Below are 15,968 nucleotides of genomic sequence, written 5' to 3'. Positions count from 1 at the left end.
GACCGCGAATATGGCCGCATAGGCTAACCTTGCCGAGAAATCGCCATCCTTCTCCCATGACCATGCAAGTTGATCCGGTCGTTGTGGATCCAGAGTCGTGCTATCCACATGTGGCCAAACCTCGAGAAACTAGAGTAGCGCTCTGTCGTTCATGACCGGGCCGACATCACGAGCCCATGATGCGTCTTGTAAAGCTTCCGCCACCGTTCTACCGCACCTCATCCGCTTTGGCACCATCTCAAAGATGAGAGGGGCTAGCTCATGTATCATGTATCCGTTGAGCCACCTATCCTCCCAAAACAGTGTTGTGCGTCCGTCGCCCACGGTCACCTTAGCTGTCGCTTGGTACAAGCCTCTTGCCTCATCGGGGACGGAGAACTTGAATTCCGTCCATGGTCTAGATCGATCTGCTCGTTACAACCACAGCCACTTCGCTTGAAGGGCCACATTCATCCACCGCAGGTCTGTGACACTGAGCCCACCTGCCCACTTTGGTCGGCACAATGTTTCCCATGCAACAGCGCATTTGCCAGCCCCACCGTCTTCTTTCCCATGACGGAGTGTATAGTCATGTCGTAGTATTTTTTTTTCTCTATTTTGTAATTTCTTTTTTAAAAAATTAGATATCGTTTGCTATCGTGAAATTTGTATTTTGAGTTTGTGTTGCCCTAATATCACTAATTAAATGGGCCGGTTCAACAAGGGTGCAACGTTTATATAAGAGGACAGCATTCGGCCGTCCAGAAGCCCAGAACCGGTGCCCGAGTCCCGACCGAGTCGCGAGCTTCTTGGCGGCCACGCCTCCCTTGCTAGGGTTCCGGGGCTTGTCGTAGCGACCCCGTCACCTCCCTTGGCTCCCTTGCGTATATAAGAACGTCCATCACGCAGCGGTCGATACCAACACCACCAAGCACAACCCGGCGAGAGGAGAACGATCGAGAGCCATCGAGCGTACGGCAAGATGCAGATCTTCGTGAAGACGCTGACCGGGAAGACCATCACGCTGGAGGTGGAGTCCTCGGACACCATCGACAACGTCAAGGCCAAGATCCAGGACAAGGAAGGTACATATATATGTGAACGACGAATCACTACACCCGCCTCTTCCCCTCTACTACCCAGCCGGCCGATCGTACGTCTTCGCCGGCGTTGCGTCCGTTTGCTTCAAACCTAGCTTTGCATGTTGTTCCTCTTCTTGTTCTTGTTCTTGTTCTTCATAGCTAGCATCCTCCATGTTGTCTCTCTCTGAGCTAGATAAAAACTTTTCTGCTTATCCGAGGTTAGATAGCTTTGGATCGGCTGCTTGTTGGTTCCTGTGTGTTAACCTGCCGTGGGATATGCTTCTTGTTTGAAAAATCGATAGATAATCTACATAAACCAATTCATAAGGGACGAACTAATTGTGCGAGTTTGTGTTTTGCTGCTGTAGGTATCCCGCCGGACCAGCAGCGCCTCATCTTCGCCGGGAAGCAGCTCGAGGATGGCCGCACTTTGGCCGATTACAACATCCAAAAGGAGTCGACGCTTCACCTCGTGCTGCGCCTCCGTGGCGGCAGCCGAGGTCAATACCCCAAGAACCTCGAGCCCAACCTCCGCATCCTTGCTCAAAAGTACAATGAGAACAAACTAGTCTGCCGCAGGTATGCAGCTCATGAACGGTGACCTTCCGCTTTCTTTGAGATATGCATGTGTAGATAAATGTGTCCTTGTTGTTTAAGGTGTAGATTTGAATAGATAGTCAGACAGAGGTTGATTGAGGCGCCTCTCACCTTCAATGTTAATAGATTGTAATTCAAACTCACGAGCGGTTTCGGTTTGCCTGGGTTTGATGCTGATTTCTTTCTATGAACAATGGAATTGACTAGATGGTTGACATGTAGATCATTAATTAGGGTGTGGCTAGAGTCAAGTTACAAAACATATAAAAAGAAATAAAATATTTAAAAGAAAATTTTGCATGGATCTACATGTAAGATCACATGAATATAGCGACTAAGACTAACATGTGCATGGTTGCTTTATGATCTTGACATATCTATGAGTACTCTTCTCGAAAGAAATTTTTCTTTGCCAATCTAGCACTCTAGTCAGGATTGTATATACTTTGCTTTTGTACTCATAATTTGTGACATATCTAAGTTTTTCGTCATTGCGTTGAAGGTGCTATGCACGCCTACCCCTCAGGGCCACCAACTGCCGCAAGAAGAAGTGTGGACATAACAATCAGGTGAGAGAACCTTATTTCCCCGTGTTATTGAAGTGGCTATCAAGCATCAATTGTCCACGTTCTTGGTATCACCATATATCTTTCTTGCCTTCTCTTGAGCAATATGTCCCATTGTATGCTTAGAGTCGTTCTTGGTTACTATATTTAGATTTGTCAACTATTGTATGAAGTTGTCGTGCAAAATAATTACATGAAGATGATAACTAACTGGGATATTTTGATTAATTGTTTATTTTTGTTCTGATAATTTTTACCCTTCCCTTTCAGATAAGGGAAAAGAAGAGGTTTATGTCCAAGTTTGGGAGCGATTCTTGAACATTGGAAGTGATGCTGAAGCAACCATCTACCGTCATATATAGTGGAGTTTAAGTTCTATCCTAGTTTTAAGTCATGTTAGATTTTGCTAAATCGTCTAGCGCCATAGATATTGGAGTCAGTTTTGTCCAGTCCGGAGTTTGAACCTATGTATATATGCTTTAGAACATATATCTATCAAATATCCATATTATACAGAGTTGTTTATATTGAGAGCTTTTTTCAGTAATGTTTGTTTTGAGAGATATTTACAAGCTGTTTGTATCGACACTCAGGCACCCGGCAGATAGGTTAAATCTGCCCACTATAGGATCTACAAGTCATTTCTTTTTCGGGTTCTCGAAGGCTCCAAAATATCCTGATGAAAAAAAGGAAACCCAAGCATGCCCATAGTAGGCACCATTAGGAAAAGCAAAAGTGCCCCCAAGAAAGCAGCATTCCCTTCATCTCCATTACCAAACACGAAAGCACTTACTCGCTATACGGTAGCCCTATCCATTAGTTTAGAAATCCAAGGTGAATCGAATGAGGTAGATATTGCCGCCTCAAAAATATGTGAAATTGAGCGAGACACGAAATCTCTTCAGGGGAGAAAGTCATGCATGTCCCCGGAGGTTCCTACTATCACCGTGCCAAGCTCCTGGACGCAACTCCGGCTCCAGCTTCAAAGACTTGCAGGTCCACAGCCAGTGTTTTACGTGCTGATAGCTCGGATCTGCTCCATCTTTGCAAAAATGTCAGAAAAAGAAAACACCCCTGTAGCTCGTCCTTAGAAAAACCGTGCTCAGTGAGCACAAATATTTTCAACACTTACTTTATATGACGTCTGGTAAAGATCTAACAGTGAATGTTATATGCAGTAGGTTTACATCTACAAATCTAAATAAGCATGTATTGGTAGTACATTCTGGAATTTGTTAGTGCCAAGATGATAGGGATTACATATATTTTGTTTACTGGAGGGAGCTTGAGATTTTTGTTAATGGATGGTGGCGCTTCTCATATGGTCCCAAGCACTGTATATTTATTCATTTGCAGGTAATATGCAGAATGTTTTGGTGACGTCGGCAATCTAAGTATTTGCTTACTTGCTGCTATCCATCCAGATCATGGGTGCGAAGAGCGATTGTTGAAGACCACTGCAACTCATTTCCTGAATAATAAGGGTCCTACACTACAAATTACTGGTGCTACCCTGAACTTGAACTGCCACATAAGATCACTATGATTGTGAAAAACAGAGCACCATTCTTCTGCTATTCTTGTGTTTTCTTTTTCAATCATGTTTTTGTTAGAGAATCAGATATATTTTTCCCTTGCAAAGTTCACACAGAGAGAGAGAGAGAGAGAGTAGCCCTTCCGAAGCACCTGTGTAAACTAATCTCACAAAAAAGGTTTTTTTTTCTCTGAGGTGCCTGTGCAAGCGCCTGGGTTGTACATGGCCTTAATTGATGTTTTTTCCTAGTTTGATGTCCATCTGAATAATTGTTTACAACACTCCAGACGCTGACAACAACAGGAATTTTATTGACTACTTTTATTGGGTACAGACAGATCTCTTCTATCCAAGTTAACACTTGTTCTCTGAAGTTGATTTGGCAGGCGACAAGCTCAATCAGTTACCCTGTTGGTGTCAGCAACCGATACGTGAATCAGGGCAAAACATTGGGAAAATGTAATTCAGATCCACTCAACTGAAGGGTAAATAAAAGAAGGCTACCTGCTCCGGTGACAATGCAGACCGAGGTAGAACCTTGTATGGGTTTAGAATCGAGTTAGGGTCCATTAACTTCTTGATGGAAGCCATCAGCTGCACCTGATCACAATACAACATTTTCTGTCAAGCATAAATTACCAGCCAACTAGTAGAAAGGTTGGAACACAACTGGAAATTTTTCTTTTCAAGAAACAAATAAAGTATTGTTCTTTAAGATTATAAGAAGAAGAATAAGGCAGAGCTCCACTGAAACATATTGCCAACATTGCACAAAAAGCAAGCGCTCCTCCTCCAGGGTTGTAGGGAAGTGAGCATAACTGAAAATCTAACAAGAGAATGCCTCCAGATCATAAAGGCTAAACCAAATTTCTCTCATGAAAATGCGGCACAACACATACATATGTCATGCACAAATAGTCAAGAATAGGACATTGTTACACCTAACATTGAAGTGCACCCTAGTCATAGCCTTATTCACAAATTGAAATAATGATTTAACTCTGAACTTCTATATAGCACTGAAGTAACAATTTGTGCGCAAACACAAGCGGTGGTAAGATGGTATTTAAATACTTACTGCTTCTGGTGACTTGCTGTAGTGAATCTTCTCAGCTTTCATTAGCCCCAGCCCGTGCTCTGCACTAATGCTTCCTCTGTGGCCAGCGGTCCACTCATAGACAAATGGTTCAATTTGTGCCAGAATCTGAAATTTTCGTTGAAGGTAACAAAATAAGCAAGTAGCCGCATACCTATCTTGAGAAACTGAAGCCAGACCTAAGTAAATGATCTATTTCCATGTCATATCAGACATACATTGTCACTGTACTTGCTTGATAAGATGTTTAGATGGAGATTCCCATCACCAAGGTGACCATAACCCAATACCTCTGCCGTATCACCTAGGAAAGCAAGGAACTATGTTAGCAACTCATAGATTAGATCACTGATGGCTCAAAAATGAAAATTTACCAACACGGCTGCGCATTTCTTCAACAATATCATATAGTTTCTCTACAGGTATGGACAAGTCATACTTGTAGACTGCACCAACTTTTACAGATGCCTCTGATATACCCTGCAACCGCAACACATGATCATTTAATTGATTTTTTTTGCCACACATTATGTCAATGGATAAAGGTTGACTTTATTTGGTTTGGTGTTTCATACTTGAAATTTCACTTCCAAAGGTTTGAAACCAAATAGTTTGATAAGCCAAACTTAACATACCAAGATATTTTTCGAGCACTTCCTAGGTTATCATTTTAATTTATATGATATCAGAGACTCGGCGTTAACCATCAAATATCAGCTTACACATCGATAACCTATATTACTAAACAGCAACATAGATGATGAGAAACAATAGAGACAAGTAAAAGGAAAAAGAATCAGAAGTCAAAAAACTGTTTGACTACTTCTAGATACTACTGCAGTCTAGTATTTATTTTGTCTTCTTAACCTTAGCTACTGTTTTCTAGAGTCTTCTAGCCATGAGTAGAATGTTGAATTCTTAAGTAATGTTTTCTAAAGTGTTCTAGCTATAAGTTGAAGTTGCTCCTCCACAACCTTGTGTTGCTTCAATAGAACACTAGCCGTCTGATGAGTGTCGATCGTTATCAACTTAAAAGCTACCCATATTAGTCACTGGCAAAATCTAAAGATTCATGTATGGTGGAGAACCTCGCGGATTCTCCAAAAATTAGATGCTTGGCTAATATCCTGTGCTATAACTCCATCAGCTACAAGGCCATCTTCCATTGAACGCAACAAAAAAGCTTCAAGTTTTGCTCTACAAAAGAAAGGTAACATAAGACAAGTAGGCAGCATATGTAATTTGACAATTTTCATCACAATAAACCCAAGATAAAATAAATGTAAGCCAAGCAGGATTTCACCTTCACAAAGTGGTTATCAATTAAGAGTTTGAACAAATTGATCTTCCGCATAGCTTGTGTGTTTTTAATGTTTGAAAACTGTTGTTATGCTACCAAAACTTACTTGTCATATGATTCATCACTTCCTGTGGTCTCAATTAGAACATAAAATTTGTACGGCGAGACAGGTAAAGGATTATGAACTCCTTCCAAATGCGTCATAGCCTTCAAAACCAACAAGCTACCAAATTAAATGTGGAATCAGGCAAGATAATGAGGAACATTTCTTCATGTACAACGCAGTCAAAACAATATTTTGTTTTCTTTTGCTAAGTACTCCCTCTGTCCCATAATATAAGATCGTTTTACAAGCTGTAAAACGATCTTATATTATGGGACGGAGGGAGTACATAACAAAAAATTCAACACATCCTACTGTTCAAGAAAGTACATGCATGCAGTTTCTTCTCTATGAAGTGCAGTTTTCTTTGAAACTTTGTTTAAGTAAGTACCAGATCAATACACTGACGATCCATAAACTCAAATGCAGAAAGAATCTCACCCAAGCTCCTCCTAGCTGCCAGTAGCAATTTCTGGGAACATGAAAAGCAGTAATCACTATAGTAAAGATCATACTGTACATTTGATAGCAAGGGCTAACAATGCCTAGATATACAAAATGAGTGTTTGCAAGAGACCTGGCAGCTCATGTAGTCATTGCAGGAAAGAAATGCAACATTAGTTGAAGGTAGCTTTGCAGGTGTAAGTATTGACACTTTAGTGACTATTCCTAGGGAGCCTTCACTTCCTGAACCATCAATCATGTGTTTACTAACGGCTTGATATAAGTCATATTTAATGAACATGCTCAGAAAGAAGGGAAATAGTTTGTATTCGATACTCACCAACAAATAAGTGCTTCAGATCGTATCCAGTGTTGTCTTTCCTTAAAGTAGTAAGCATGTCAAGAACAGTTCCATTGGCTAGGACAACTTCAAGACCTGAATAAGAAGAAAATAAAATACAGAGGAGCTAACCATCTTTGTACTTTCAAGAAATCATCCAGCTATTTCCAGGCTTAAACATTGCATAAGTTGAAATTTTCTAGAAGATTCTCTTGATGGAGCATCGTAATTTCAGCAACTTATATTGCAACAGAATTACTCAAACAGCAAACATATTCCTGCTCCTTTCAAGAGAAATTTAATAACACAAATACTGTATTCCACATAAGCCCTTTCTTCGTTCAGCTAAACAAGATATAGAACATGAGACTTCAGAAATAATTGATCTGTGCACATAGTAAACATAAGGTTTAACTTGTACTTACCAAGTACATTTCCATGAAGTGAACCATAGCGAATGAAACGGAGGCCGCCAGCATTAGTTGAAATGTTCCCTCCTATTTGGCAACTACCTTTTGCCCCTAAGTCAAGAGGCATAATAAACCTGAATATAAGGAATACATATAATCTTAGGTATTTTTCTATTCAAAATAACAGGCACATATCTGATCGTATATAAAAGTAAACTGTGATGACAAGATTATATGAGCGATCACTGTACTGGCACACATTGAATCCATGGGTGATTATAATGGTAGGGATCCCGTAAAAAAGGATATTGCATAAGCAACAAACTTATGAATATTTATGGGTCAATGGTAACCCAACAACTCAAAAGAAAACATATTATTTATTAATCAAACGCATGCAATTCAAGACGTATGCACCACGAATGATAACAGAATCATAGAGGGAATACCGAAGATGACTTTACCCTTCATTTTCCACAAAGGTACTTAAGTTCTCCAACACACAACCAGCTTCACAAGTAAGAATACCATTTACCTGACAGCGGACAGCTCTTTCATGAAATTATACAAAGATTTTCCATGAACTATGGATATAGACAACTTATGTTTGAAGAAAGGATGGATAATAGAAATATAGAATTGACGACATCAAATCCAAACAAAGAGACTGTACCCACATTGTCAAATGAGATTATTTTGTCCATACCACCAAGGTTGACAATCACCTGCAGACAAAGGGAGTAAACCTTGTGATCTCGGGCCCAAATGTAAGGAAAGCAGTAACATGGAAATCTCAGAAGCAGTATACTTAAAAAAAATGGAAGTCTAAGACAGATGAACAGAAAAAACACATCAACAAGTATTTGAACAGGTACGTGAACTACAGCAAAACTGTAGTGATAATGCTAAACGTGAATATGGAAATTCAAAGCACCAATCAATGCCATCGTAATCTTTCCGGTGATTTTCTAATCAATCTGATTGATCAATCTAAATAAATACAAGTAGTTCATTCTGGTGAAGAAGTATACCCTGCAATTCAGGCACGCCGCAACAGAAAGGAAGTAGAGAATACCAAGAAGGATATTTATCTAAAGTACTCTACCGCTGATACTAAGATAAGAAATAAACAAATATTTTGTGGTAGCAAAATAAAGATATAACTGATATTATCATTAAAAGGAACTTCATAATTACCTCATCATGAACTGGAACACTGCCACCAACGAGGCCTGTATTTCCACCCTGAGGAACTACCGCCAATCGTCTTGAGTCGCAGTAAGCAAGGACCTTAGAAACCTGTAAAACAGAATGGTTGAATAACAAAATTTCACATTAATTTTATGTTGGGTCGGATCAGGAATGGTAGAAAACTAGATATAACCGAGCAATATGAAAATAGAAATGTAGTCCTAAATTATAATCCTAGTTTGCTGCATGAGGTATTATTAGCATTCCATGCAAATGCATTGTTGTTCGGAAAATATTTATTAGCGTAGGTCACTAGAGTGATGTATGCTATTTTGTTTGTTATGTATCCAGAGGCTACAGTGTTTTGCTTATGAAGCGCTACATTCTGCCGAAGCTGATTTTCTATTGCTACTAAATATGGCTTTCATGAGACATCCAATGCATACGATGCTAATTACTTTATGAACAATTTGTACGATTACTAGTTACTTCATGTAAGAATACATCAAAAAGTACATGCTTGGTAACTGGAATAGCCTGATAGCCTGGATGCAAGTGTGTGATGGACCATGATAAGCCAAAAACATAAATCGTAAGCTACAACTTTACAAACATTGTTCTACAACCAAACAAACATAATCGCACCTTAGTTGACATCTAAACTACGAAAATTTAAGGGGCAGTAGGGTCATTAGAAATATTACAGGAAGTTCACCATGCAACCACTACAAATCAGGCTAAAACAATTAAAATGATTACTGCCACTTCAGTACTACTTGTTAATGCAATTGCCCGAAAATGGAATTCCAACTACTTGGTGTTAAATTAAAATTCCACTTGACTAGCTGACGGAAATACCTCATTAGTACTTTTTGGTAAAAGCAGTAGCTGACTCGCACCCTTGTATTTACCCATCCAATCGACATTTGCAACAGCCACCCTGTCTTTATCTTGAACGACTCCATTGTCACCCAATATGCTCTTGAAGTAAGAAACGTCATCAGAATTTAGCACTGAATAGTCTGGATTCCTCTGGATGGGTTCTGCCGCAGAACCAAAAGTGCGTCGTTGAACTCCAAACGAATCATTCACACTATGTTGTGCTTCTTTTGTTGCTATCCCAGCTGGAGGCCCAAAAGAGGAATGTTGTGGACACAAGGTCCAATAGGATCTTCTCTGAGAAGTCAGAGTATGGTTTGTCAATCCATATTGAGCGAGGGACGTACCTGGGTATCATCATGTACCATAAGACTTTATTCATTCCAATAAAAACTACTCCCTCTGTTGCAAAATGCAGGAATATTTTGGTTGTTCAAATTCATGCTTTGCACAATAACTAAACCAATTACACATGGGTTAGGTTGTGCCATACAAACTTGATACCATTGGGTTTGTGTTCAAACTATAAAAATGTCCCCTACATTTCGCCACCGAGTGGGTATATTCTGTAGATCTGTAGAAATCGGCGGAGCCATATCAATCTTGGTTCGATAACAAGAAATAACCGTCTGACAACTGAAACTCTAAGAGTTGGGGGGTGCAGGGCGTAATAGCAATCAAATTAAATACTAAACACTATACGTGACGAATTCATGTATCAATAATTCTACTGTTGCTGGGATGGGAATGGATAACAGATTGATTAGATTAGTAGGGCATCCCGCAAAAAACAAATCCGCAACTAACTTTCACAAAACTGAAAGATCACTTGAACTCACAGAACAACCGATCCAAATCCAGCCAAGATAGAGCTCCTTACCAACACCAGAAGAGATTGTCCGGCTCCCGAGGCGGGTCCAGTCGAGAGGAGGAGGGAGGGCGCGACCAGGAGGGGAGAGCTCGGTGGAAGGGGGCGTGCAGGCGTGTCCGGCGGCGCGGTCGTGCGGATGGACAGGCGGGGGAGCCCGCGGGGCGAGCAGGGCGCGGAGGCCCCCCTGCCGGAGAGGTTCCCGGAGGACGGAGGAGCGTGCTCTGGAGTGGGAGAGGAGGGACAAGAGCGCCATGGCGGATGGGAATTCTGACACGGCCGTCAACAAGCTTGGTTTGCAGCTACAAGAAGCGACCTCGCATTTGACTGACAGTATAGTTCGGAAATAATTTTATCTGTTTGGAACGCCACAACTTTTTATACTCCTTGCAGTTTATTTTTTTTATTTTTTAACACAGTACAGTAGCAGACACTTGTATACACGCGCATAGACTCACCCCTATAAACACACGCATAGCCTATCCAATGAGCACCTCCGAGCGACTGAATCGAACACGTATTGTGAGAAATTCTGAAATAAATTCAGAATAAATGTGAGCATCAAGATTTGAACCCTGGTAGGCTGAGAATACGACTGTTCTCTTAACCATCCAATCACAAATTAATTCGCACAACTTGCAGTTTAAAATATAAATGCATATGAAACTTTTTTTGTGGAAAGCACCCGAGATCCATTAAGTATTATCAATGATACAACAAACCCCCAAAAGAAAGAAATTACATTTGAGTCCCTGAGAGTCAACCATGATTTTACAAAAACTAAACTTCGTTAACTTGGATACAAAGAATAGAGAAAATTATTTATATTTGCAACACAAATATATAAGAACGTGGTTAGGGATGCGGACGAACGCGTCCGCGCCATCCGCATCCGTCACGAAGCTGAAAATGCACTAACTATTGTTACTTTAATTATCGTGCTAGGCTTAATTCTCGTTATGTTGGCGTTCGCGAACTCGTGGATGCCGTCTGCCATCCGGTTGTATGTCTAAACGTGGTTAATATATTACATCAGGACCCAAAGTAAAGATAAAAATACACATAAAACCCTAACTTTTGCAAAGAGAAGCCCTTACAATGAAAAAGGAATGCAGTTCGGTCTAAATCAACCAATCTCGCCAACGCCAGGGACGACACAATTTGGGCCAATGAGACCTCCATGGCACCAGGCCATGGCCTCCATCCAGAGGGCCTCCCTTGTGGCAACATGGTCATGAGGAATAACTTGGCCAACATTCGGCCAGAAGACATAATGGATTGTCATAGAAGACCAACCGTCCACACTGGGCATCGTAATTCCTCCATAACCACCATACCATCCTTGACCATCATGGTCCCCATCTACAACTACCAGCTCCATGCAAATCCTTTGATGCACCTCCATCGCCATGATGAATCTAGTAGCCGAGGTCGAGCTGGAGGCCCTCCTTCCGATCAGGGTGGGGGGACACCAGCCTTGTTGAAAGCTCGGATCCAACCAGACACCATACCAGGTGAAAGAGCATGGTGCCCCATGTTTGGTTTTGGTAATTGATGACAATTCCTATAGACTAATGGTTGTCTTGAGTTATATTTGAAGGGTTTCTCCATAGGCATTGCTTGAAGACCATTTGTTGGTTTTAAGGTTTTCAGAAGAAGATTATGTGTTGACCAAGGTGCTATTCAAGGAGTTATCCAAAGATTGGTCAGAGAGAAGAAAAGATATAAGGTTGGTCAAGAGTAAGTACAAAGAATGGATTCGAGTTGATCAACACACAAAGTGTAGAAGATGTACCGAGTGGGATCAAGTGATCTCACGGTATGGTAAGCATTGTTCATTACACTTTTGTGTACTAACCCATGATCTATTTGTGTGGTGGTTCTATGTGGGGTTAGGTATTTTTTTCCATGGGCTTGCATCAAGAGGAAGATCTCATATAACCCATGGAGGATGACATCAAGTGATAATCGTCATCAAGGTTGTGTTGTGCAAGTTCAGGTGGAACATCACGAAGAGATCACGTGCTTGAAACTTGCCGTCCATTGTCACCACAATGGACTTGTGAAGATGTGCTGAAGAGTGGCTCATCCGTAGTGGAGTATGGGGGAGCAATCTACTAGTCTTCATCGAGCGTGCGGAATCAAGAAAGGTGGTCCAAGTTAAGAAGGTCAAGAACGTCATCATCTAGCTCAAGTGGATTATGCGCAAGGCAAAGGTGTGTCCTTGATAGGTTTTCTATTTTACCTCACATACTCATAGATTAATAGTCTACAATGCTATCACATGCTCACGGATCTACTCCTATCACATGCTCACAAATTTAAGATTGAACAAGTAGGGATGAGGGAGTGATCAAACATAGAACCATCAGTGAAGCCGAGTGGAGCGCGGAATAGGTGCGAGAAGAGGAAGAAGACAAATCGCCGCCGCTATCTACATATGGACAGAGAAGATGCGCCGCTTATCCGCTCGTCGGCAAAGAATCTGTGTGGGACGTAGAGATCAAAGGAGGGGGGTGGTGGAGGAGGTTTCGGCGGTGAGTCGAAGGGGGCTAAATAGAGCGACTAATTCGGCAGGAGGAGACCCAATTCCTCATGTTGCTTTTTCGGAAACATGCTCGGGCTCGCGCCATCTTCCTGCTCGCATGAGCTAGGCATCGCATTCCCCTCCCATGCATGCAGCGAGCCTAGCTGAGATGAAACAACCGATTTTGGTTGCTCCTCACTGATCTGGCTGGAAGGTGTTTTAAGGTTCGTGCTATGCACGCGAAACAGTAAAGACAAGTTACCGAACGAGTCGAATTTGCTTCCAGCAAACCTAGCTAGGGAATGCAGGCTACCAAACGCCTCCTGCAAAATTTTAAGAGCAAAACATGAGTGCTTGCGAGCACGTGGCAATAAAGAACAAATGAATCAAATAAAACCAAATTAAGTGTTATATCTTGGGACAAATTTCTTGTGATTGTGAGCAAATAGAATTGTTGAAAATGGAAAGTTCTGATTGTGCTACCTCCATACCAATGTACCCACTATCCTCGGTCCTCGTCGTACATTTTTGCATCAAAGTTCATGCAACCAAACTTCTTTTTTTTCTCTACCAAATAAAGACCATTTGAACTCGAAACTTTGTAGATCAACATCACATAAGTACTACAATATGCAGAAAAGTTTTCGGATGTTTTTTGGCGCAACATATTTTTTTAAATAATACAATTCATTTGAAATTTAAATTTTGACAAACTTATATTTCAGCAGAAAAATCGGAAACATTTTATGCAGTTAGTGGCACTCTTGTATAGTTGACGTGCAAAGTTGAAGGTCAAAAGTTCTCTTGTTTGAAAGAAACAAAAGATAGAAATTTCTATATAAAAATAACATGATTCTTGACACAAACAAAATGGTCTAGACAGAGGGCACGTTTGTATTGTAGTACTCCCTCTGTTTTTATTGAGTCCACGTATTAGATTTGATCGAAGTCAAATATTAATATGTACAATAACAAATCAATACCATTAGATTTATTATTGAAAGTGCTTTTACAACCTATAGATTTGTTACAATAAATGTTCATATTATTTTTTATAAATTTAGTCAAACTTTACTTCTCAAATCTAATATGCAGAATAAATAAAAATGGAGGGAGTACAACAAATCCACACTCTTTGCTGGAAATCACTGCGATTACAAAGTCATTGCTTTGTGCTATAAACAAAAGGTCATTGCTTTGTGATTTGCTACGCATCCCAAAGTCCAAGTACCAAGTAATCTGCAAGATTCCTCCTACGAGTAGCGAGTCCCAGGCTGAGGGTAGTAGTACGGCGAACTCGCCCCTTCCTCGCGGTGCCGTGTCCCCGGCGGAGGGTAGTAAGAGCCGGCGGTAGGCACCGGCGGGTAAGTGATGGCGGAGTCCTGAAACATCGGCGCCACGTATGGCGATGCACGATCAACTGATCTTGAAAGTACAGGGAACTCTGAGCCGGACTCCGGCGGCGGCGGATAGCTGCTGGCTGGAGGGGGGAAGCTGGAAGCCGGGAACTCCGGGTTCATCCGCGCTGGAGGTGGGTAGCCGCTCGGTGGTGGAGGAGGATAATAGCTCGGCGGTGGAGGCGGATAGCTGCTGATGTATTGTGCCGGAGGAGCCGGGCAGGCTGTGCACGGCGGCGGCGGTGGCGGATATGCAGTGGCCGGCGGTGCCGACGGCGGCGGGTAGCTACTGTTTGGTCCGAAATTGGACGGCGGAGGGTAGCTGCTTGGCGGCAGAACGTCGTGTAGCGACGGATACAGTGAGGACACTGGCGGTAATGGAGATTGTGGTGGCGGGTAGCTGCTGCCGTGCGGCGCAAAGCTTGTTGTCGCCGGAGCTGGATAAGCCGAACTCGACGGCGGCGGAGGGTAGCTGCTGCCGTGTGGAGCAAAGCTTGTTGCCGCCGGAGCTGGATAAGCCGAGCTCGACGGGGGCGGAGGCGGAGGCGCGCAGCAAGAGCCGAGGTCTTGCTCCGGCGCGCCGTAGATCTGCGGCTGCTGATACGCGCCGCCCACGGTGAAGGCGTAGACGAAGCTGAGGCTGCCGTTGGGCTTACCGTCGGGGGCGAGCACCTGGTAGCTCGCGCGCCGCGGCGCCCCGCCGTCGCCGCCGAGATGGCACAGCGGCACGCAGGTCGTGCCGACGAGCTTGGTGCCGAGGAGCGGCACCTGCGCCTTGACCTCGAACTGCAGGAGCCCGCCGTCGCCGGCCTCTCCCGCGCCCGCGCCGTCGACGTCGAACGCGAAGACGGCGTCGTCCCAGTCCGGGTTCTCGCCGCCGTCCGGGTCGGCGGGCGTCTTCTCCCGGCGGCCGCCGAGGGACACGGCCGCGTAGAGCGGCGGCTTCTGGAAGGGGACAAAGGACTTGACCCCGCGGCAGGAGACGGACCTGACGGTGATGCGCCGGCCTGCTCCGGCGTCGGTCATGGCCGATTCCTCGGAGAATCCCGACTTTTCTTGGAAGGTTGTTGGTGGAGCAAACTTGTGGGCTGCGGTGGGTAGGCTGCTGGTGGATCTGACTTTGTTTATCATGCAGGAATCAATGGCAGGTGCTGTGACGTCAGTGTTTGTCTGGTTTATTTATACTCAGATTGGATCATTGGAATACAGGTGGCAATCTTGCAATTTTTAACCTTTTATTATAGTGCAATTATTTTGACGCTTGATTATTGGTATACTGATAATGAGCAAAATTGATGCATAGCAAAGCAAAAAAATCTTGCAAAATCTTTCTGATTAAATTTTGGTGGACAGTGTAATTAATTTAGAATCCATAGAAATAAAAGCTACTCCTTTAACCATCACGGGGAGAAAGTCTTGCAAAACTTAGTGCAGCTAGTATTGTATAGGCAAATTTATTCTATGGCCTGACTATATCTACCCAAGGAAGCTTCGAGCCTTCGAGCCTTGTTGTGCTAGCTGCCATTCCTCTCTCAATTTTGTTCTTTTTTGTCAATGTGCCATGACTACACACACCTGTCTCCTTCCTCGTTTTCTCCTCCCACTCTATACTTGTTCTTTTCGTTCACGCTTTGATGTCTTGTACCCATGGGGTG

General features: G+C 42.8%; 3 protein-coding genes across 6 annotated transcripts; 1 reads left to right on the top strand and 2 right to left on the bottom strand.

Annotated features, from left to right (window-relative positions):
* Positions 1 to 876: 876 nt before the first annotated feature.
* Positions 877 to 2,737, top strand: LOC125539706 (ubiquitin-ribosomal protein eL40z fusion protein-like). The gene is made up of 4 exons (XM_048703214.2): positions 877 to 1,064; positions 1,430 to 1,640; positions 2,161 to 2,227; positions 2,495 to 2,737. Exons 1-4 carry the CDS (start codon positions 962 to 964, stop codon positions 2,540 to 2,542), a joined length of 429 nt encoding a protein of 142 aa, XP_048559171.1. The 5' UTR covers positions 877 to 961; the 3' UTR covers positions 2,543 to 2,737.
* A 1,183-nt stretch (positions 2,738 to 3,920) lies between these two features.
* D2HGDH (FAD-linked oxidases family protein) lies at positions 3,921 to 10,733 on the bottom strand. 4 transcript variants are annotated; one of them, XR_015617388.1, is made up of 16 exons: positions 10,402 to 10,732; positions 9,501 to 9,868; positions 8,649 to 8,750; positions 8,129 to 8,176; positions 7,916 to 7,986; positions 7,467 to 7,585; positions 7,042 to 7,137; positions 6,835 to 6,944; positions 6,649 to 6,729; positions 6,261 to 6,361; positions 5,943 to 6,051; positions 5,229 to 5,334; positions 5,009 to 5,158; positions 4,837 to 4,912; positions 4,263 to 4,358; positions 3,921 to 4,166 (listed from the first exon to the last, which is right to left on the bottom strand). XR_015617388.1 is itself a non-coding variant. In XM_048703212.2 (16 exons), the coding sequence occupies exons 1-16, from the start codon at positions 10,643 to 10,645 to the stop codon at positions 4,158 to 4,160; spliced, it is 1,872 nt and encodes a 623-aa protein (XP_048559169.2). In that variant the 5' UTR covers positions 10,646 to 10,731; the 3' UTR covers positions 3,921 to 4,157. The 4 variants fall into 4 exon arrangements, 1 of the variants encoding a protein (XP_048559169.2); XM_048703212.2 differs by having other exon boundaries at positions 4,837 to 4,962; positions 5,073 to 5,158; positions 10,402 to 10,731; XR_015617389.1 differs by lacking the exon at positions 5,229 to 5,334 and having other exon boundaries at positions 4,837 to 4,962; positions 5,073 to 5,158; positions 10,402 to 10,733.
* A 3,299-nt stretch (positions 10,734 to 14,032) lies between these two features.
* LOC147986704 (uncharacterized) lies at positions 14,033 to 15,499 on the bottom strand. The gene has a single exon (XM_087544897.1). The coding sequence runs from the start codon at positions 15,442 to 15,444 to the stop codon at positions 14,170 to 14,172; it is 1,275 nt and encodes a 424-aa protein (XP_087401023.1). The 5' UTR covers positions 15,445 to 15,499; the 3' UTR covers positions 14,033 to 14,169.
* Between the last annotated feature and the right edge of the window lie 469 nt (positions 15,500 to 15,968).

The sequence above is a fragment of the Triticum urartu genome, chromosome 2A (assembly GCF_056163025.1).
Source record: "Triticum urartu cultivar PI428250 chromosome 2A, HENAU_Tu73, whole genome shotgun sequence".
In the NCBI taxonomy this organism is placed as follows: domain Eukaryota; kingdom Viridiplantae; phylum Streptophyta; class Magnoliopsida; order Poales; family Poaceae; genus Triticum; species Triticum urartu.
This window is presented reverse-complemented; position numbering and strand designations above follow the sequence as displayed.